Source organism: Oncorhynchus clarkii, chromosome 1 (assembly GCF_045791955.1).
Source record: "Oncorhynchus clarkii lewisi isolate Uvic-CL-2024 chromosome 1, UVic_Ocla_1.0, whole genome shotgun sequence".
Classification (NCBI taxonomy): Eukaryota; Metazoa; Chordata; class Actinopteri; order Salmoniformes; family Salmonidae; genus Oncorhynchus; species Oncorhynchus clarkii.
The window spans coordinates 73,112,224-73,135,207 of NC_092147.1; the positions used below are offsets into that span (position 1 = coordinate 73,112,224).

General features: G+C 42.2%; 2 protein-coding genes across 2 annotated transcripts; both read left to right on the forward strand.

Moving 5' to 3' along the window:
* Positions 1–2,782: 2,782 nt before the first annotated feature.
* LOC139417411 (uncharacterized) lies at positions 2,783–4,945 on the forward strand. Its single transcript, XM_071166689.1, has 3 exons — positions 2,783–3,458; positions 4,198–4,264; positions 4,790–4,945. Exons 1-3 carry the CDS (start codon positions 2,877–2,879, stop codon positions 4,849–4,851), a joined length of 711 nt encoding a protein of 236 aa, XP_071022790.1. The 5' UTR covers positions 2,783–2,876; the 3' UTR covers positions 4,852–4,945.
* A 2,235-nt stretch (positions 4,946–7,180) lies between these two features.
* Positions 7,181–21,943, forward strand: LOC139417401 ((E2-independent) E3 ubiquitin-conjugating enzyme FATS-like). The gene is made up of 7 exons (XM_071166678.1): positions 7,181–7,235; positions 8,181–9,237; positions 15,125–15,300; positions 16,152–16,332; positions 16,971–17,034; positions 17,513–17,612; positions 21,015–21,943. The coding sequence occupies exons 1-7, from the start codon at positions 7,182–7,184 to the stop codon at positions 21,042–21,044; spliced, it is 1,662 nt and encodes a 553-aa protein (XP_071022779.1). The 5' UTR covers position 7,181; the 3' UTR covers positions 21,045–21,943.
* Positions 21,944–22,984: the final 1,041 nt, after the last annotated feature.

Here is a 22,984-nt window from a genome sequence, read left to right on the forward strand (position 1 = left end):
AAGGGACAACAGGACTTAACAGAGTGGCTTGTATGGCTTCAGAGATACAGACCAAGAACTGATGTATACTAGAGAGGACAAAAATGAATTGCTGGGTCTCAGGAGGATATTTGAATCATACCCCACAAGAAGTCTCTTCACAGTCCCTAAGTCCAGAACAGACTATGGGAAATGCATAGTACTACATAGAGCCATGAGTACATGGAACTCTATTCCACATCAAGGAACTCAGGCAAGCAGTAAAATCAGATATTTTTCAAATGATAAAACTACACCTTATGGAACAGCACAGACTGTGAATAGACACATACACACAACCACACACACACAAGCTCACACACGCATGCTAACAAACACACATGCTACACACACATGCTAACACATACACACGCATACACACACACATGCTAACACACACACACCCTACACACACGTACATATGGAGTTTTTTTTATTGTAAATATGTTGCAGTAGTAGAGTACTGTGTAACAATGTGCTGTGAAATGTAATGTTTTAATTGTATGTCATTTCCTTAATCTTGCTGGACCCCAGGAAGAGTAGCTGCTGCCTTGGTAGCAACTAATAGGGATCTCTAATAAAAATACAAATACAAACCATGCAGTTTATTAGGCTACAGATGAAATAAGTTATGATGAACTTCACAGGGTGTATTTTGATGCTCCTATCCAATAAATATCGAGGGTCTTATTCTGGTGACATGATGATCAATGCTAGACTGCCGTTTGACAACAACAAAAATATTATTGCTCTTATCCATAATAATCTCATCATTTAGACTAGCCTACTCACACAGCCTACCCTCACTGTATCTTTGAACTGCTTGCTAGAGAACACGTGCCAAGACCAGAGTAGGAACATTTGCTATTTTACGCAACAGTGATTGTAACAAAACTATCATTAGAGTTGAAAATGCCATGGAAACACATGAAACTTTAGATTTTTATTCAGTACATGAAAACTTAAGCAAAAAAAGTACATTTGTGTGCACTACGTCATCACGCACTGACATTTATCCGCAACAAGTCCATCATATTTTGTTTATAGGGATTTTAGAATATTCACATGAAAATCTGTCGCCAATGGAAAGCTAGCTAATGATATTGGCCAATTGACCAATCTCTCTCCATGTCCTTTCTCATGGCACAGAACTTTAGCCACTGGAGGGTGCTAACCTAATGAATTTGCTCTCTCAGAGGAGAGGAGAATAATACAGGTATGTTTTAGTAAATTATTTGCGCTCTCTACCTCTGGTGATGTTTATGGCCTTGGTCAGAAAAGTTGCATAGACTTATGACTATTCATTACACAATGTGTCCTGTCATGAATGTATTTTGTGCGGGTGGTACGCAGCGTTCGGAGCAAGAACAGATCATTCCTTCCTCATGTATAGAGTCGACTTATAAATTAAGAAAAGTATGTTTGCTTCATTCAAAGTCTTTAACTTGACTGCCAGAGGACTGTGGATTACATTGCAAATATAGTTGATTGTTTTACTGATGTTACAGTAGTCTTTGTCGATAGCATATTGAAGTATTGATTGAAATAATGGTGATGTGGGGGTTCAAGAGGTTACATTCCAAGTTTTTACCTTTGGCCTTCTCGTGGTGGATTGGAGCTGTAATTCCTTTGGCATTACACGGTAATGCGTATCCACTAATCCTGAGATGAAGCATGGGTTCAATAGCAACCTAATCCCTCTGTCCTATTACTGCTAAAGATCCTAAAAGAGCTGGATAGGTGTAAGGACCATTGTCAAAATCTCACCTAGCCCACCAGAGAGCTATACACAGATCTGTGAGGAGGGGTCAACAGCGATTTAGGGAAAGGAGCTGAGATCAGTATAGAGCTGGGGGCCTGACTAAAACATTTGTGTTGAGTTCATTATCATGTGGTCAAAGAGCCATAAAACTTTCAACAAAGCTAATCAGTAAACCAACCATGAAACATTGTTGGTGGACTTAGCCGATGCCCACAGAAGGATTTACAGGGTCTGGCAGGTTTGGATATAAGGGGGGTGGGGCGTTACTCAGCTTGATACCAATTACAGCATAGTAGAATGGACAACTTTAACCTCTCGTCAATCTGGAACCAAACCAACAACTTCCTGTCATATTAAGTGCATGTGTTAATCAACATTTTGGAGCCGTTTCTTGGCAAAGCCAAAGCATCACAACCCTCTGCACTTGAAAGAGGTGATGCAATGTCGTCCGTTCTGTGGAGTTAAATCGGTAAGAGACCTAAGAATTTATGGGTGAGTCAGCCCCTGCTCCGGGGAACAAGAGTTTACATCAGATCAATGCCTGAGGATAACAGTCATTGATCAACAACAGCCTCTTCAGTGTTGGAATTACCTTGAGGACCTTTACCTCTACCAATGTTCCATTGATTATGACTGCTGGTTCACGTATTGAAATAAGTGAGGTAAGTAACATTTTGGGGATTTAAAAATAAGTCATACGTAATCACAAAAATGTTGTGTTTTTATCACAGAGGAAGTGTAAACGTAGAGAACTTTAACATTTATACCCCTCTACTTCGGCAAAGTTTAAGGAGAGAAATTATCAAGTAAAAATGCACCACTCTGTACACTGGTGCTTTTCTAGACGTCTATATTTATAGTTTTGCTTCGCTTTCATTTATTTTTGTGTATTCCTCTGTTCATTTCTAGGTCTGCTAGTTCCCGGGAGATGTGTTTTTCCTCACTGAACCTTTTGGGAATGTGTCGCTTTTTCTAAACTCTCTGTTTGAGTAAGCATTGCAAGTCAGTAGACTTTTTGCTGCGTCACTACGGTAACCACAGGAGCTGTTTGAGCCTCTGTCTCCCTCATTAATAACTTGTGCTGTGGGTCCCTATTATGCAAGCTCTGAAACCTGAGAGCTGGTCACCTGTTCTGCTACCTGAGCTGGGGGCTCAGGGGAAGGGAGTGTCGGCTGGCTGCCCCATTAGAAAACTGGACAGGAGGAGATTAGGCCAGAGCAACTGCCTGAAGCTCCAGGGATCTCTAGTGGATGTGTTAGCCCACGTCCCCAGGTCTGAGCTGTGTGGTGAAGGTGGTGAAGCTGGGGAGGAGTTGTGGCTGCCGCTGGAGTGGTTCCATACTCACCCCTCTGGGAGTTCCATCCAAAACGAGGTGGAACTTTATTTTGACAGAACAGGAAGTGTCACCTTCAACCCTGAGGAGACAAACTTGACCCCACCTGAGGGCTACTCACATAGCTTTGACTGGTCAGATGACCCTGGCTCCAGACCCCAGTCTACAGTAAGCAGTGATCAGCTCTTTCCATCGGGTACCCTGGGTCATCTGGAGACCGTCAGGATCAGGTGCACGCCTGGGAGAGAATGGGTCAGAGTCTGCACTCTGTCCCCTGTTAGAAACGGGTGGCTGCCTTTACCAACAAGAGGAGTACTCTATGAGCTAACCGGCCTTCTCTACCAGGTAAGATATAACTGATCCAAATATGTATTTTTTATTTTATTTATTTAACCTTTATTTAACTAGGCAAGTCAGTTAGAAACAAATTCTTATTTACAATGACGGCCTACCGGGGAACAGTGGATTAACTGCCATGTTCAGGGGCAGAAAGACAGATTTTTACCTTGCCAGCTCGAGGATTCAATCCAGCAACCTTTCAGTTACTGGCCCAATGCTCTAAGCACTTGGCTACCTGCCTTAACCTTAACTATATATTAAATCATGCAAAACAAATTGCAGTACAGTAGTAGTTTTAGATGTATTGTTTCGTGTAAGAATTTTTACCTTCCCCTGGTTGAAAACAAAGTTGGTCATCGTCAGGAAAGGGCTTCTCTCCACGGCTAGTGAGTTAAGTGGAGTTTCTAATCTCTATAAATTTCTCAGAATCTGTTCTTGCCTCCTGGTGTGCGATTAAAATTGGATGTTGACAAAGACATCTTTAGCCACTGGAATGTTCTCCCTCTGTGAATCACTGCTAGAATTCTTATGGATCATCACTCATGTGACCACATTCCTACCATCCTAGTCAAGGCAATTATTGCATGCTTGAGTTTGTCCCCTTAATTGATGTAATTCAAAGCCCTGTTTTTTTTTATATACTGTAGATTCATCTCTGCAGTGTGTGATACCTTAGTAAAATACTATATTTAAACCAAAATATTAGTTTGTTAAAAATATTTTTTTAAATAGCACTATTTTTCAGAGGCAAATTGAACTTGGCATCGACTCCATCAGACGGAAGAGTTATGACAGCGGTGTGATACTCAAAGGTATGTACTGTATGCCTCCTCTAGGAATAATTACATGGACTGCTAACTATCTTTGTTTTCTAACATTAGGTTGAGCTACAATAAGTCAGAGTGGAGATAAAATAGGTTATGATAGGGGATAGGAAAGAGGAGGAGAGGAACAAGTAAAAAAGAAGGGAAGAAAAAAAAGCACAGCAGACCAAAGCACAAGATGACTCCACGACAAAAATCTATCAACTGATGCCAGTGGGTCACATCTTCATGAGCTGTGAACTATTTCTCCCATGGCTGTGATTCAGGTCCAGAGAGACATACAATGTCTTCTCTGCTCTCAGTCTTGACTGCTGATGTGTTTATTTGTATATACCCTGGGTACTACACAGTCTGTCTGCTCCCTAACCAGCTGTGAGCCCCCATGGCCTCACACTCTGTTCCCTTCACTGTCAGGCACAGAGAGGATGACTCAATCACTGCTTTCACACACCACAATCAACACAGTCACAAAGCCAATTCTTCATAGACCCTCTCTCTCTCTCTGTGTTCTAGAAAGTAAAGATGGACCCTTGCCCAAGAGAGAGAGAGGGGGGAAAGAACAGACACATTTGTAATCATAAACACCCCCCAGGAGCAAAGAAACACACACACACACACACACGCATACAAAAAAGAAAGAAAGACACACACACACTTGTCTTGTTTATACTCAGGGCTATGTTTCACTGCCTCATATTATCGTGTCAATCTGGAGATGCACGGCAGCAAAGCCATGAGAAGTACACCTGCTGGTACTCCAATTCCCCTGCCCTGCATGCTATATGCAAGATAAATAAAAGCAAAATCGAGGGAAAAACTATGCATGCATAATATTCCATTTCCATGTTATTGCTTACTTTCATAATCCTGTCCCAATTGATTTTCCTCTGAACTGGAACACGTGATGTAAACATAATTACTTTACAGTATCTTATTCTCAAAACAGCATAACATAGCCTATACAATTGCTTCAATTTGCCTGCTCTCACTATGACAGTATAGGATAAGTGTTCCATGATTGCCAAAATGTGTTATAAACATCACACTCTCATTTCAATTTCAAAGTCTTGCTCACCGCAAGCCTCCAATGAACATATAGACAATATATTGATAGATCCATCTAATATATTTCCTGATTGAATTATGTAATGGACTGAGCAGGAAATAAATAAAAGGTGACAACGGGATGAGTTATAACTTGGGGGCAATAAACAAATTCCGTTGCACATTGAGGTAGGCCATAAATCAATAAGCTGCAGTTGACTTACTTCTTACTCCTCTTGTGTTTTAGAGTAAACACGTCTTGGGAAATGTGAGCGCCAGGTGAGGTGATGCGGAATAATTAGGCCATGTGTTATGACAGTTTTATCATGGCTGCGATGTGGTCATAGCCACGAGGCGAAGCCTCGAGTGCATTATTGCCTTGGACTCGAGTACAGTATTTCATACAATTGGTTACCAGCATTAAAAAGCAAGATTCTATCTCAAACCATTCATTTTTCAACAAAATGTGATGCTACATTCACTAACACTGGTTGTCAAGTGCAATTTTGGGCGTTCTCTGGTCGTTAGTTCTATTCGACTGCCAGGTAAAGCAAAACTACCCAAGCGCAGGTTGACATTTTCATAACTTTGCAAGTTGCTATGGCAAACAAAAATGGTTGAAGCTGAAAAGACAGGAAACTAGCTGCATTTAGTTTCTCTTTAACAGTTTTTTTTCTTTATAGGCACTGTGTATCCATAAAAATCATGCTGATTCGTGATTTAGACTGGCTGAGAAAAGCTGCCTGTCTGGCTCATGTTGATTGGTATGGGACACATTGGAGATCGAATGTAATTAAATATTGCAACAATGTTGCAAATGTCGATGATAATGTCTAGATATTTTATACAGTGGAGATCAAGTTTATAAATTGCATGGCTGGGCAGTGAATCTTAAAAATATATATATAACTAACCCAAGATAGACCACAGCCTGTCGTTTCCAATGGGAGCAAATTAATTCTAGTGGGCAGAACAAGCAAGAAGGTGGGCAGAGCCAAGCACGAGCTGGCAAGAACATATTTGTGCATTCTAGCATGTACTTGCATATTTGCATTGGGGAACGCCTACACATGCAATAACTAAATTCGCCCTTCCACTCCTTCTAAACAACACCATTTTTAAAAACTTTGGCAAAGGGTAAAGTCTACAAAACTTAGTACACTCTGTTTGTAACAAGATTTTAGTTTTGGAAACAGAAAACTGTATTGAGATCAAATGTTTCATTGATGAGAAAATTTGCAGAATCTCGGCCATAATTAGTCTCGTTCCATCTTCTACCACTGCGGGCCACTGGGTTTCCTTTCACCACCATATTTGGTAGTGAGTGGAAACACCACCCGGATGCTTCACATTTATACATCTGGTGAAATATCTGGCTCGTTGTTCTATCTGTCTAAGTAGTGGTGTATTGCTAGGTAACGACGTAAACGATGGCACTTTTTATGAATGTATTCGCCATGTGTATGTTGTGTAGTATATCATGGGCACGATAGGCTCTAATAATGGGAGATCAATAAGGCCCAAGCAGGTGTGGTATATGACCAATATACCATGGCTAAGGGCTGCTCTTAGGCACGACAAAGCGCACAGACGAGACAGTTGTGGGCCTATCGTCTGTCTGTCAGTCTTCTCTTCGCCAGGACTCTCGTCATCTGTCATTCATTGCAAAGTGGACAGAGAAAATAATAGTACGCTTCTTCTCTGAGACCTGTTTCAGTGAGGAAACGTGTAGGCTAAGTGCTTGTTATGTTTTGTTTTAGATTTTTCCAATATCTGGAAGGCTGTAGGCTGTAAAAAAAAGAATGTTTACCGCCATGTACATATTTCAGAAGGAAAATTAGGCGGCATTTGGTCCAAGTCCATGGGTTTTCGAAGTGGGAGGTTCCCCAGCCTACCAACATCTAATATCAATGAGGTAAAAGATAAAACCCTTTTACTATTCTAGCTGTGATATGTTTGTTATCATATGACTGTGCTTGTCTTGTTATTGTTAGCTTTACAAAGTTATTTATTCTGTACAAATTACTGCAACTTATAGCTAATAAGTACATGGTTATGTGTATCAGTTTTAAAAAGTATATGTTTGAACATGGTAATATCATCATCATCATCATATCATCATCATTACTATGTTTTAGTACAATTTATAATGCTGAATTAATACATGTCATAACATCCATTATGGCAGTGTATTCCTTGCTTTTCTAATTAGATTTATGCCATCTAGACAAGGAGGCTATTCACTAGCTCAGCAGTGGGTTTTAGTCCGGAGAAGAACTTTGCCATTCAAATCTATTCGATTAAGTTTGTAAGACATGCAGTCCTCAGACTTTGGGTCAACATGAGTGCAATTTTATGCAGGAACTTGTGGACATGTTATTGTGCTTGGACAAGCCATGGGATGTTTTCACTGCAAACAGCTGTTTTAACTGACAGTCCCGATCCATCCTGCAAATCAACTATTGTCAGAGAATGGACGTGAACTAACCACTAATATGACACATGTCTGATATGAAGTGAAAGTGTGACAATTGTTTTACCTTCTCATGTACACTTTACTTGTCTTAATTGGCCTGTCTTAAGCTGGATAGCCAGGCAATCCTGGAATGTCAATGTTAAATGTCATGGTTAATTTGTCGCTGACTGTTGGGCATCAGGTTACACATCACCATGGTAACAAAAGGAGATCTCAAAATGAGAGCAGGTAGCCGATAATAAGTAATCCCTAGAATATATCACGGGGAAAAGTATTGGATTTATTTCCCTCACTCTATTTCATATACCTGATAGATGCGCTGTATTTTTAGACAGACTATTTCAACACAGCTCTGATATTTTCCTCTGGGTTCCCTCTCCTTAGGCTTCCACCAAGGATATTACCCCCTCATGGAGCATGTGGAGAGGACAAGGGGAGAGGGCTTCCACATCACCCTCCCTTATGAGGCCGACACACTCTGGGGACTCCCAGAGATGTGGACATGTACCCCACAGAGGGAGTCCAACCCTGCTGAGGATGGCCAGTGTCCCTAATGTCCTGGGCGGCCGACCAAAGACGGGCTTCTCCTCCATCACCATCACATCCTGCAGGGTCTCCCAGTCAGGAGGGGCCAACCAATCACACTATCCCCATCAACCGATCCTGCCTATCAGGTCATCCACATCCATCAACCCAGTCATGACTCATGTCCTATCCTCAGCCATTCCAAAGCACTCTGAGGTGGTGACCAGACACAAGGCCACCATAGTAAAGGTGACAGAGTACAGACAGAGCTACTCTGCATGTGCCAAGGTCCAGATGAGAGGGCCAGGGATGAGGACTACCTGGCCTGAACACAGGCACAGTTACACAGGTGAGGACAGTCTCAAGGACAATGGAAGCACCTTCAGGCCTTTCTCACTCCAGCCCTCTTTCCGCTCCTGCGTCCAGCTTGAGGTACGTTGGAGGTCTGCGAACACAGTTCTGTATCTGGACAAGTCACTGTCTATCTCCATAGGACAGCCAGAGGTCACAAATCCGATTATGCACAGGTCAACCCTGTCTCTGTATGTTGGGGGCTCGTCCCACATTGGAACCTCTATGGATTACCCCAAAACACTTCAGGACCTCCGGAGATCTATGGGGGCATTAAGCTGCACCCATAGATGGGACAACTCAGAGACTGATGTGGGTTACAGCAGAGGCTCTTCATCAATCAAAGGGGGCTACGAGGTCCCCAAAATGGCAGATACTGATGGTATTAAGAATAGGACATCTGATTTAACTGCACACAATCTTACCTCAGGGTTATTCTCATCAGCCAGAGGAACAGGCGACTCATACTCCGGGGCCAGTCAGCACAATGGAATTGCAGATGAGCTGTGCTGTCGTCGGCTGAGAAATTCCACACACAGACACCCTGCTTTTAATATCAGCCCAGGTATGAATTTCATCTCCCCATGTCAGGGCAAAACTCTAAAGTACCCATGCAAATCCAGCAGCATTCCTTTCAATGGCTCCCCATTTCCATAGCTGTGTGGATAAAATCACATTTCCAAGTCTTAACAGCGTACGCAATGCCATAGCGAGGAGGTCTTAGAGGGTGTAAAGTCTCATTTTTAACTCTGCCTCTTACCTTTTGATTTATACCTCATACATTGTTAATAGGATATATTCCTTACAGACACAGCATGTATAGAAATGCACATTGGTGAAAAATCCACAAGTGCTACATTCTCACATAATGGAACACTGTGCTTATGTGAAGGAAAAACTCATGCTTCTATTTTAATTTCATCCCTCTCTTACTTCCAACACATCCTTTGCATACATTATCTACCCTCTCAACCCAGTAAGCGTGGCGGTGTTAGGCTTTCACGGGTGTGACACCGGGTGAAGCTCCCCCATGAAAAGAATGAGTATATTGTTTTAAACGATCTCACTCCCCAGGCTGGTTGTGGAGGCTAGCTTATGGCTCAGAAAACAGACGTGAATGTCCTGTCTGCTTGGTGCTGCTAAGCACTGCCTGAAATAAAATTAGGCCAGGAGTCAGCTTTGAGAAGCACTGCATAATACCTATGGTCTCTGTATCCCCTCTCTGGTATTGAACTGAAGAATGGCATTGTGGAGTTCACAGAACCTGAGTGGCATTGTATCCTTAGTTTTGTCCATTGTGGATTTATTGGAGAGGTTTGTTTGTAATTAGATGTAATTTGCCAAGGTTCTAGCTCTTGTTTCGAATGTACTGCGTTTTTCCTGGGGAGCATTGTAGGGTATCTATTTTGAGTGCATTGCAGAGTTCACAGCGTCTGTGTGGTATTGTGCCCTTATGTCGTCCTTTGGGAATTTATTGGAGAGGTTTGTTTGTATAAGTGACTACCTCTTTTTCAAAGGGACTACTCTGTGCCTTGAGCGGTATTGTAGGGTAGCCATAAGAACCTAGAATGCTTACAATCTACAGTATGTCCAAGGGAACGTGTTATGGAAGTCTCATAGGCACTACAGAGTATACATCATGTATGAGCAGAGCAGTGCAGCGTCTATCATTTGATCAGTATGCAGCAGTTACACTCACACCAGGGAGGTAAAACTTGGCTCATTGCGGCAGTGAATGTAGTACTGCAAGCATATATATACCACACATACCTGCTCTGGTTGGCCTCCTAGTGGACTCATCTACTGGCCCAGGTCACAGAGTGATTGATTCTGGGTACAGTGCAAGTGTAGATAAACATAAATACACACATTAAATACACATTAAGATACAAAACGCAGTCAATTAAAACATTATATCCTGGCATGACTTCCACTGGAACGCAAAGAGTTTGATGCATCTGGTGGACATAAGGCTTTATACAGGCTACAAAGTTTTATAGGCCATGATTTAATATAATCATCCATTTAGTCACATGCTTTTTGGATCGTGCATCAAGGACCGGAACTAACAGTTTTTTCCTCAACAAAAAAGATTGATGCAAGGGGGGCTCAAACCCACAGTTAACGTGTCCTATTAATTTAGAATCAACCACTTCAGCAGAGTGTTCCAACTCGAAGTGATGATTTTTCAAAATTCAATTAATTATTTCACCTTTATTTAACCAGGTAGGCCAGTTGAGAACAAGTTCTCATTTACAACTACGACCTGGCCAAGATAAAGCAAAGCAGTGCGACACAAACAACAACACAGAGTTACACATGGGATAAACAAACGTACAGTCAATAACACAATAGAAAATCTGTATACAGTGTGTGCAAATGAAGTAAGGCAATACATATGCGATAGTGTCGAAGTAATTACAATTTAGCGATTAACACTGGAGTGATAGATGTGTATATGAGGATGTGCAAGTATAAATACTGGTGTGCAAAAGAGCAGAAAAAACGAAAAAAGGAGGGAGATATACAGTAAGTCTCCAACTTCAGTGATTTTTGTAATTCGTTCCAGTCATTTGCAGCAGAGAACTGGAAGGAAAGGCGGCCAAAGGAGGTGTTGGCTTTGGGGGTGACCAGTGAAATGTACCTGCTGGAGCGCGTGCTACGGGTGGGTGTTGCTATGGTGACCAGTGAGCTGAGATAAGGCAGAGCTTTACCTAGCAAAGTCTTATAGATGACCTGGAGCCAGTGGATTTGGCGACAAATATGTAGCGAGGACCAGCCAACGAGAACATACAGGTCGCAATGGTGGGTAGTATATGGGGCTTTGGTGACAAAACGGATGGCACTGTGATAGACTGCATCCAATTTGCTGAGTAGAGTGTTGGAGGCTATTTTGAAAATGACATCGCCGAAGTCCAGGATCGGCAGAATAGTCAGTTTTACGAGAGTATGTTTGGGAGCATGAGTGAAGGAGGCTTTGTTGCAAAGTAGGAAGCCGATTCTAGATTTTACTTTGGATTGGAGATGCTTAATGTGAGTCTGGAAGGAGAGTTTGCAGTCTAGACAGACACCTAGATATTTATAGTTGTCCACATATTCTAAGTCAGAACTGTCCAGAGTAGTGATGCTAGGCAGACGGGCGGGTGCGGGCAGCTATCGGTAGAAGAGCATGCATTTAGTTTTACTAGCGTTTAAGAGCAGTTGGAGGCCACGGAAGGAGTGTTGTATGGCATTGAAGCTCGTTTGGAGGTTTGTTAACACAGTGTCCAAAGACGGGCCAGATGTATACAGAATGGTGTCGTCTGCGTAGAGGTAGATCAAAGAGTCACCCGCAGCAAGAGCGACATCATTGATATATACAGAGAAAAGAGTCGGCCCGAGAATTGAACCCTGTGGCACCCCCATAGAGACTGCCAGAGGTCCGGACAACAGGCCCTCCGATTTGACACACTGAACTCTATCTGAGAAGTAGTTAGTGAACCAGACGAGGCAGTCATCAGAGAAACCAAGGCTGTTGAGTCTGCTGATAAGAATACAGTGATTGACAGAGTCGAAAGCCTTGGCCAGGTCGATGAAGACGGCTGCACAGTACTGTTTTTTATCGATGGTTGTTATGATATCGTTTAGGACCTTGAGCGTGGCTGAGGTGGACCCGTGACCAGGAGACCGGATTGCATAGCGGAGAAGTACAGTGTGATTCGAGATGGTCGATGATCTGTTTGTTCACTTGGCTTTCAAAGACTTTAGAAAGGCAGGGCCGGTTGATAGGGATAGCCTTCATGACTGCTATTTGACTAATCCATAAGACTTTTGTATTTTTAAGTTATACGATAAATGGACCTCTTTTCTTTTTTCCATAAAAGCACAGATAAACAAAAACGTGGGATTTTTTTCACATATGAAAAAACATGAAAATGTTGTCTAATGTTAGTAGTAGCTAGTACCCTAGTCATTGATGCATCGATGCAATATTGGCACTCAATATTTTGTTACAGACCAATGAAACAAAAGTAATCCTTGAATTTGTAGGTTTAAAATATCCCTCTAGTGGCCAGGGTTGACCTATTTTAAGAAATGCCATTGGTTGGTGGATATAAAGTCTAAGATCTAGGCTGTTTTTTGCGCCAGGATATAATCAGTGCCACCTGTTGAGGTTAGCATAGGGCAAACGTGTGCCATGTCATCTCATGGGACCAGCTACAATTTCACATTCTGTCACGTGCAAGTAAATCGACGATTTTCATTGGCCAATACACGTTTTGTGCTGGAGAACCTGTTGGTTGCTTATTTTCGCAAGTACGGACCAAATGTATTGAAGCTGGAGTAATTTACCGGTGTTATACTCCGTTTGCTGCATTGCTTGCTATACCGATGACAGCGTTGAAATAGTCTGACTTGGTACATAGATTTCTTGTTTGTTGGCGCCAGAGCATTTGATGGTGTGTTCTTCTTATGATAAATGATTGTGTCTGATATTAAATGGGTCTGTTTTTAAAGGAGGTGGAGGAGCGGGGTTAGAGAGTGCAGGATAGATGCACTGTCATCATGGTTTACATTATTCATGCAGTATGCACGTGTCTTTTTCTCTGCTTTACTCACTGAGTCGTGAAGAGTAGGGGTCAGTTAGAGGGCTCAACAATTTTCCCTCTTCTCCAGGGCCCAGTTTTTCAAAAGTTATCTATCGGATTCTGGCTATCGGAAAAGATTAAATGCATTCATTCTATTTCAATAAATGTCATCCTATCTGATAGGAGTAATCCTCACTCAGCCCTCATGTTCATTTTACCTTTGTTAGATGTGTTGTAAAAATACAAAGCCACATTTTAAAAAGGGCCGAATGGCTTCACTGCAAATGATTCTGAATGCACATATTAAGTAAGATCTAGGTTATCTGAAAACCTCTTTGTTTCTCATTGATGTCTGACAATGCAGTACAGTCCCAGTATTGTAATAAACTGTGTGTATATGAGATGCACTCTTTTTTACCATCCATGCAACATGTAATCAACAATGTTTGGTGAAGAGTTAACTGCACATGCACTGGAATATACAGGCAACTACCAAAAGAAAGGAAACACCTAAATAAAGTGTCTTAATAGGGTGTTGGGCCTCCACGAGCCAGAACAGGTTCAATGCACCTTGGCATAGATTCTACAAATGTCTGGAACTCTATTGGAGGGATAAAACTCCATTCTTCCACGAGATTTCCATAATTTGGTGTTTTGTTGATGGTAGTGAAAAATGCTGTCTCAGGTGCCGCTCCAGAATCTCCCATAAGTGTTCAATTGGGTTGAGATCTGGCGACTGAGACACACACTGTTAAAGCCCCCTCTGCTCCTTTGAGACCGCTATACCACTCTTCCAAAGTCACTGAGATTTCTTCATCTACAATACAATTTCATTGTCTGTAGTTACAGCGAACAACAGATATGTGTCTTCTGCACTCTTAATTTCACACACACATACTTTCCTTGAGGAGTGTAGCACTTAACACCGTTTCCTTGAATGCAACTCATGTTGCACATGCGCACGCGCACACGCTCACGCACACACACACACACACACACACACACACACACACACACACACACACACACACACACACACACACACACACACACATACACAAACACACACACACAGCGCTACTGGAGAAAATGTTTTGGAGTTAAGAGCCTTGCTCAAGGGCTCAACGGTAGGGGATTGTTATTAGGATATGAACACAGCAGCCCTCCAGTTACCAGATCAATATCCCCCTGTTTATTCAGCTCCCTACCTGGGATTCATACAGGCAACTTTTCGGATATAGGTCCAATTCCTCAGCCGCTGTGCTACCTACAACCCATAGCCATAGTAGGCAAAATACTGGGCAACTAGGCATTTCTATACATAACCCTGAGCATGATGGGATGTTTTAATTTCCAAAAGATATTCTCTGGTACTTTTGTATACTTTTTAGCCAGTATTTCTGAAAGTAGCGCTCCCTAACCAAAATGGTCCCCGAAAATGTTGTACTACGTCACCAATATGCAGATATGTGCACCACGTTATTGTTCTCTCTCTCTCGCTCTGCTGTGTGTGCATTTTGCTAGCTGTCACTGAAATGGTGAGGGGCTGAAGCTCATTGGCTGAAACGTGAATTGGCTCACGTGGGGCTAAGTCTTGGGACAATGGTGCCGCAAAATTTCCAGAAAATAGTTGTTTTCAAAATAGGGATTTCATGGCTAATTGAGGTAAGACAGTAATTCTGACAAATCCAGCCCAAAGGTTGAAAAGAATACTAACTAGTTGCCAAAGTACTGGAGCATGTCTTTACTTAACTCAGGAACCACAACTTTGTGGAAACACCTGCTTTTAATATACTTTGTATCCCTCATTTACTCAAGTGCTTCCTTAATTTTGGCAGTTACCTGTACAGCATGTGTTCTGTTTTCTGTCTCTGCCAATCAAAGTAGATACTAGAACATGGGGAAGACAGTCACTACGTAAGGAGAGTGATGGAAGACAAGGACACTCCAGAGAAGATCTGCATGTTGCTGAAGATTTCTGTCCACACCAAGCAGACACCTGCCAATCACAACTGACAGTTGATCCTCAGGATATCAAATCCAGAGCCTTCAGTCTCAAAGTATGTGTGGATCAACATCACTCTATCACTCTATCTTCTTAAATAATTTTCCTGTATGTATCATTATATTATATACTGTAATATCATATGGTATGATCACTGTGTGAAAATTCTTTATCTGAAATTTGAAAAGATATCGGCATCTATAGAGAGAGGACTTTGGTTGTGTTGCTAGCACTGCAAACGACTAGTAAAGAGTCATCTGTGAGTGAAGGACTTTCTTTCAAAAGGAATGTTCATTCTACTTTATTGAAGAATAGCTCCTTCACATTCTTTCGCGATACCTTTTTATCTAAACTGGTGCCAGTCAAAGTTAAAACGTTTTCATTTTCCCTGCACTCTTAGATAAAAAATGTGCTATCTGGAACCTTAAAGGGTTCTTCGGCTGTCGCCATATGAGAACCCTTTGAATAACCATTTTTGGTTTCAGGTTGAACTCTTTTGGTTCCATGTCTACAGAGGGTTCTACATGGAACCCCAAAAAGTGATCCTATGGGGACAGCCGGAGAACCTCTTTTGGAACCCTTTTTGAAGAATACAACTCCAATGTGAAACACCTTTATGAGGGGGTTGCAAAGGAAAAAGGGTTTGCAAAGAATTTTACTTGTAAGACCATTTACCTATATCCATTGGTACAGAGGACTATGTGGAGTTGATTACCATATTACCTCACATCTATCCATTACAATCTGCAAGGGGAGTCATCAAGGGCAGAGGCATCTTTTCAGAATAACAGAATAGAATCTAGGCTTTTTTTTTTTTTACCAAGATGAGTGTGCCAGTGCTGGCTAGCAGTAACTACACAAGCAGCTTATACTTTCCTCCCTCCCTGCTCCCTCTCTCCTCGCCAGGAGGCCCTGGAGATGTTCCGGCCAGACTTCATCAGCCGCTCCCAGGGCAGAATGAGGAGTCTGGAGCAGAGGGCCAGGCGGAGGAAGGCCCTACAGTGTGCAGACCTAGACCAGGTGCAGGGTCTCTGGGAAGAGAAAAGTAGGCATGGGAGGAACTGCACCAAGCCCCACCCGCTCAGTGGTACGATGATGGAACATGTCTGACATACAGTACGAGTAGGAACACACTGTTTAGTGATTTCTCAATCCTAGTCCAGGGGAACAGCTTTGCTCTCTGCTGGTCGTTATTAAGTACTGCAGTTCTGTTGAAGCGCAGTCTTGTTTCCGTCCAACTCCACAACTAAAATGGTTATTATCGGTGAATTACATGGATTTACCATCTTTAGTCACTATTATGTTTTTTTGAAAGTTGCTGCAGCACTAATGATACACACTTTTTTCAGGGAAAGAACGCCACATACTACAGAATGTTAGACATTTCCTTTCCCAGTATGACAGTACTTTACAAATCAGTATAGACCAGTCTCTCCAAAACCCTAGTACTATGACAGTGATGTAATATTCCATAGCGTCACCTTAACTCTGGCCCCTCGCTCCCACTCCTGCTTAGCCTTCTATGAAGGTAATAATGCAAGCTGAATATAGACCCTCAGACTCACATCTTAATAACGCAGTGCTGACTGTTGGTCTCAGTGATGAGCTGACAAGAGTCCGTCAAGCCCCTCGGCTCTCAGAAGGACAGGAGTAATGAAGCCTAGTAAGGAAAGTGGAAAGTGTGTGTGTGTGTGTTTTCCTGACAGATGCTTGTGTGTTTCCCAGATAACCTTTTCAAACCCAGAGAGAGGACCATATCAGGGAAGGAGATGCAGCTACGCTCCAGACGGTAGGTTTACAGACAGAGCTGTACTGTGACGTGTCAGTCTCTTGCCTACCTCTGTTTCACACACACACACACTGGCATGCACGCACGCAAAACACACTGTGGATGTCAGACAGCCGAACGTCTGTCTTGATTGGAGATATGAACTACCGTCTGTATCCCGTTATCATGATTTTCTTTACTCCCTGTCTTATCTGAGAAGGCACACCTGATCAGAGGATAGGTTCCCATTGTCATGTTTTTAATCTGACTGGGTCGATCTGGGAACAAATTGACTATTTATGTGAGTGAAAAAGGAGCCAGTGTGATGTTGGTTTTATCAGTGGATCCAGGTTTGGCCTTTGTGGGTTTGTGCAGATAAAGCTTCCTTTCTATGGTGACGATTTTCTGGGAATAGCTGAGTCGCCCCTGGCCTGCTAATTCTAGAATATTCCCCTTCACAAGCTTAACCTACCATGTCTAACCATCCCTTTTTACTTAGGATTTACAACAAGCTCCCTGAGGTCACTAAGAAGAAGGAGGAGGAGAAAAGGAGAGTGGTATCGCAGACCAACAGATTGCGGGCAGAGCTTTTTAAAAAGGTACGTTTAGTTGGTGCTGGGACTTTGTGATAAAATATTCACCACATAGTTGTATACACCGAAGCCATGTCTGAAAATTCAAATACAGAACAACTGCATTGCTAACTAAAGTGTTGAAGACTGCGTTATGAGTGCATAGGGAGGCATTAAATGTGCTTGTAAAACTTGTAGTGTTTGAGGTTTAAAAAGGTTTCTGAAGTTTGTAATTTCCACTTTGAAATTTCAGACTTGATTTTCCCCCCAAAATAGTAATAATTCATAGCGAGGCATTCAATGTGCTTAATTTAACACACTGAAGGTTAAAAAGGTCATACGATAAGAACAAGGTATGCAACATTGCAATACATTTCAAAGTCCTATTTAAAATAATAATCTTTCACTGGATAATTGGATGAGGTGCCATTTGAAAACAGTGTAATTCTCCAAGAAAAATGAATTTCAGCACGTCCCTTTCACAATCTATGCCCAGCAGAGGCCGCTGTTTGACTTCTTAATAGAATTTCCTTCCTACTGTAATTTGTCATTGAAATGTCTTCACAATCAATATCTGTGCACTGGTGTTATGTATTCATCTATTCATGTTTCACTGTTGCTTCAGTGAAATGAGTTTGAATCCAGGTATTGTTGAGAAGACACAAGTTCCTGAATGTCAGCTCTATGGACACTCAAGGACACGTTGGGTCCTTGGATTAGCACAGATCTAGTGTGTAGGGGCTCTTTTAACAAGCCAATGTGCCCTTGATGATTGGAGGGCAAGTTGTCATAAACTCATATAAACGATCAAACATATTCTGGTTCACCCGTACCCTTCATTCAAATTCCCATTACACCAAAACCAGCACAGACATTGATGGCCTCGATATCAGTCAGGTGTACAGTGTAACAAGTAGAATGAGGAGACATTTCCAATTTACTCTGAGATAATTAAGATCCCCTCATATGTCGGGGGTTTACTTTAGTTAGATACCCAAGGTGGTTTGAAGGTGACTGGGTTGTCTCATTCAGTGTCACTCAATCTGAATTAAATGCATGGTAGCACCCAGTAAAGAGTCAGACCTCTTACAAATCCCACTCGATAACATGCCAAGGGGTGCAAAGTTCGAGCTCTTCACTCAGAAGTGCCAAGTGGTGTACATGGTGGTATCTGTATGTCTGTGCATGAGTGTTTGTTACGCATACAAAGAATAATCCTGCAGCAACAGAAAATGTGGATGATAAAAAATTACAATTTTGTCGAGGTTGATACCTTTTTCGTAAGGAAAAATCAAGTCTGACATTTTAAAGTGGAAATTACAAACTTCAGAAGCCTTTTTTAACCTCAAACACTATAAGTTGTACATTTCCTGCAATGGGTTGATCAAATTCAGATCCTATATATCTGTATACACGTTTGTGGAAAGAGAATCAGTCTATTAGGTGTGTTTTTGTATTTGTCACATGCGCCGAATACAACAGGTGTAGACTTCACCGCGAAATGTTTACTTATACGAGCCCTTTCCCAACAATGCAGAGTTAAAAAGTAAGAAAAATGTGCGAAATAAAAAGGCAATAGTAACACAATAAAATAACAATAACAAGGCTATATACAATAAGTACCAGTACCGAATGTGCAGGGTTACAAGATAGTTGAGGTGAGGTTGGGGTAAAAGTGACTAGGCAATAATGATAGATAATAAACAGAGTAGTGTGTGTGTGTGTGTGTGTGTGTGTGTGTGTGTGTGTGTGTGTGTGTGTGTGTGTGTGTGTGTGTGTGTGTGTGTGTGTGTGTGTGTGTGTGTGTCAGTGTACAATCTGTGAGTGTATGAGTAGAGTCCAGTGAATGTGCATGGAGCCATGCAAGAGAGTCCGTGCAAAAAGAAAGGGGAGTCAATGCAAATAGGTAGCCATTTGATCAACTGTTCATGGCTTGCGGGTAGAAGCTGTTCAGGAGGCTTGTGGTCCCAGACATGGCGCTCAAGTACCGCTTTCCGTGCGGTAGCAGAAAGAACTGTCTATGACTTGGTTGGCTGGAGTCTTTGACAATTTTTAGGGCCTTCCTCCGCCTGGGATATAGGTCCTGGATGGCAGGGAGCTCAGCCCCAGTGATGTACTGCGCCGTACGCACTACCCTCTTTAGCGCCTTACACTCGGATGCCAAGCAGTTGCCATACCAAGTGGTGATGCAGCATTCAAGATGCTCTCAATGGTGCAGCTTTAGAACGTTTTGAGGAGGGCCCATGCTAGATCTTTTCAGCCTGCTGAGAGGGAAGAGGCATTGTCATGCCCTCTTCACAACTGTGTTGGTGTGTTTGGACTATGACAGGTCCTTAGTGATGTGGACACTAAAGAACTTGACGCTCTCGACCCACTCCACTACAGCCATGTCACATGGGCTGAACCAGAAGTATACGGAAGAGAGCTTTTATTTTAGCAATGTTTTGCCCACTTGTCTGCAATGTTGACGCCACATTTCAGATCAGCAGTATGCTGGTTTAGGAGCAAAAAAGTTTGATCAATTCAGTTGTCAATTCAGAAAGTTTATTGAAATTGCAATGGAAACAGGGCCTCCCGGGTGGCGCAGTGGTTAAGGGCGCTGTACTGCAGCGCCAGCTGTGCCATCAGAGTCCTGGGTTCGCGCCCAGGCTCTGTCGTAACCGGCCGCGACCGGGAGGTCCATGGGGCGACGCACAATTGGCCTAGCGTCGCCCGGGTTAGGGAGGGCTTGGTCGGTAGGGGTGTCCTTGTCTCATCGCGCACCAGCGACTCCTGTGGCGGGCTGGGCGCAGTGTACGCTAGCCAAGGTGGCCAGGTGCACGGTGTTTCCTCCGGCGCATTGGTGCGGCTGGCTTCCGGGTTGGATGTGCGCTGTGTTAAAGAAGCAGCAGCTTGGTTGGTTGTGTATCGGAGGACGCATGACTTTCAACCTTCGTCTCTCCCGAGCCCGTACGGGAGTTGTAGCGATGAGACAAGATAGTAGCTACTACAACAATTGGATACTACGAAATTGGGGAGAAAAAGGGGTAAAAAATAAAATAAAATAAATAAATAAATAAATAAATTGCAATGGAAAATCCTCATGGAAAACAATGAGCAATTTTCAATTCATTAGGAGACTTTCGTTTGACTTCCGGAAGAGTATGTTTGCAGTTTGTAGAAAGGCAGCTTTATATGGCTAAAGTGAGATTGCTCTAGTATAAGAGGAGAGTTATAGCATTGTAGGCTGTTTAGCCAGATAGCAAGTCATCGTTACAATGATACTTGGCTATCACCTCAGGGGACAGACAGTTGATGGAAGTGAAAGCCAATTTAAAATCTTTCCCATTTGAAAAACAGCTGATTTCAGAAGATTGAAATAAAGTCTAGCCAGGGATTTGTGTATTTGCCCGTCTTTGATTTCTAAATGATTTGTTTGTTGTTTTGCAGAAACTTCTGGAGCAGATCCTGCAGAGATGAATATTGACAAACTTGAGATGTTCCCTACTAAACCTTCAACTCACATACTTCACTCACCATCCTCCTAGGATTCATGACCTTACACTCACTTAATATGCAATGTCAGTCGTCGTTGCCATACCGACAGTATACCTTGATTTTATATGGAATAATGAGAGTACTTCCAAGAAAACATTCACACTGCTCTTGTTCGTATCACTCTTTTATTCAAGCTTACATGTGTCAGCCTCTTGGCCTTCGTCAGAGCTTATTCGTATGTACATTAATTCCATAGCATTTAAAAGACTATTCAAGCTCCTGACAGGATCACTGACACTGTACACACCTGAGAGTGGAATGAACTGGAATGATTATGTTGCACTCTCCATACTGACCAACATTTATTAACTTTATAATTGTAATGGAATTGATAGAGTTGAATCATACTGTTGTGTATCGAGCTACATTATAAGTGACAGTCTGAAGGCTAGAACCATGAGGTTTTGTGGAAACCTGCCATTGATAAGGTTCTGTAAATATGACATAAACTGCCTACTCTCTCCAGTCCTCATACCTTGTAAACATCCACCTCAATTGACATAACTGACATTTTCAACCAAAGAAAAATTTTATTTTTCTATAAGAAATGTTTTATATTCAGTCAGCTAGAGACCAATCTACACTGCTGCAGGGTTAGTCATAGCCACGTTTTTGAAAAGATATGACATTCTCAGTAGGAAAATTGTTGGAAGACAAATGTAGGACTTTAAGGCGTTGGATGTTGTAAGAGCAATGGCATGATTAGGTTTATCAGTTATGGTAAGATGGAATGATTCTCTGCCTTACAGGAAATGTCTATGTTTTGGCTTTCTATCACTGAATGATTTAATGCTCCTGTAAGTACGTTATCATTGTTCTCTCAATTATAGTAAAGCTGTCATTCGAAATAAAATGTTTGTTTAATTTAATACTTATTCTATTTCAGAGTTTAAAATGTGTTGGGTTGGAACATTGGTGCAAAGAGAAAAAAAAGAGAAAATCACCTTGACTTGTCATTTATCTGTGTCTGAGATGTGTAGAGCTGAGAGAGAGAGTGTCAGTCGTCACTGACTTCATGTCAGCTTTGGGGCTTGTGGAGCCTCCCATCCGGAACACTGAAATGCCCAGCAAATGGAACTCAGGAGACAGGGAGCATCTGTGAAAGAGCCCTTTGTCGTGGAGGTCCTTGATAGCTACATAAGACAGAAGGTTACTTATGAAAGGTGCGTGGTTGGTCTGATTGGTCCGGGTGGATGGTTGGATGTATATCACAAATTACAAGCAACTCAAAGGTTGCGTATTCGGCTCACATCACGGACAACTTTAGATTTTAAATAATTAGAAACTTTGAAAACTGCTTTTTACGACTTACTACTTTGTAGCTACATTGCAACTACTTAGCATGTTAGCCAACCCTTCCCCTAACCCTAACCTTAACCATTTAACCTAACTGGACCCACAAATTTATACATACCATACCAAACATACCATTTCTCTGTTAAGTCCACCCCAGGTCCAGCTTGCGAAGCCCAGGATTACATGTGAAACAAGAGACAGACAGCTAAACAAAATCTAGTCTGACCATCTTCATGCTGTATGGGTCCGACCTTCAGCGGCGTTGGAAGAAAGCGGATGTTTCTGGTTTTCAGGGATACAGTCGTTTCAACCTAACCTCTGTTTCCCCTGAAAAACAGAAGTTGGGACTCCCCACAGGTGTCTTTCTACGCCTCCTACGTTAGGTTAGGGGCCCTTACAATAGAGAGAATTGTGGCATTATGCAACCATATTAGACACAGGCAGAACAGAACATTGAAACTATTCATGTACAGTCCATAGAGCGTCTAAATGCCCCTTTAGGCTAAATGGGATCTTTTAACAATAGCCACAAACCACTGTATTGATAGAACTGACCTTCTCTTGGG

What these genes read in the sequence shown, in the direction of transcription:
- LOC139417411 (XM_071166689.1), top strand. Translation starts at nt 2,877, where the DNA reads ATGCAAGCTCTGAAACCTGAGAGCTGGTCACCTGTTCTGCTACCTGAG. An exon ending in TAACCGGCCTTCTCTACCAG is followed by an intron (nt 3,459 to 4,197) that starts GTAAGATATAAC and finishes ACTATTTTTCAG; the next exon opens with AGGCAAATTGAACTTGGCAT. An exon ending in CAGCGGTGTGATACTCAAAG is followed by an intron (nt 4,265 to 4,789) that starts GTATGTACTGTA and finishes TCTGTGTTCTAG; the next exon opens with AAAGTAAAGATGGACCCTTG.
- LOC139417401 (XM_071166678.1), top strand. Translation starts at nt 7,182, where the DNA reads ATGGGTTTTCGAAGTGGGAGGTTCCCCAGCCTACCAACATCTAATATC. An exon ending in TGCTTTTAATATCAGCCCAG is followed by an intron (nt 9,238 to 15,124) that starts GTATGAATTTCA and finishes TGCCAATCAAAG; the next exon opens with TAGATACTAGAACATGGGGA. An exon ending in CAAGCCCCACCCGCTCAGTG is followed by an intron (nt 16,333 to 16,970) that starts GTACGATGATGG and finishes TGTGTTTCCCAG; the next exon opens with ATAACCTTTTCAAACCCAGA.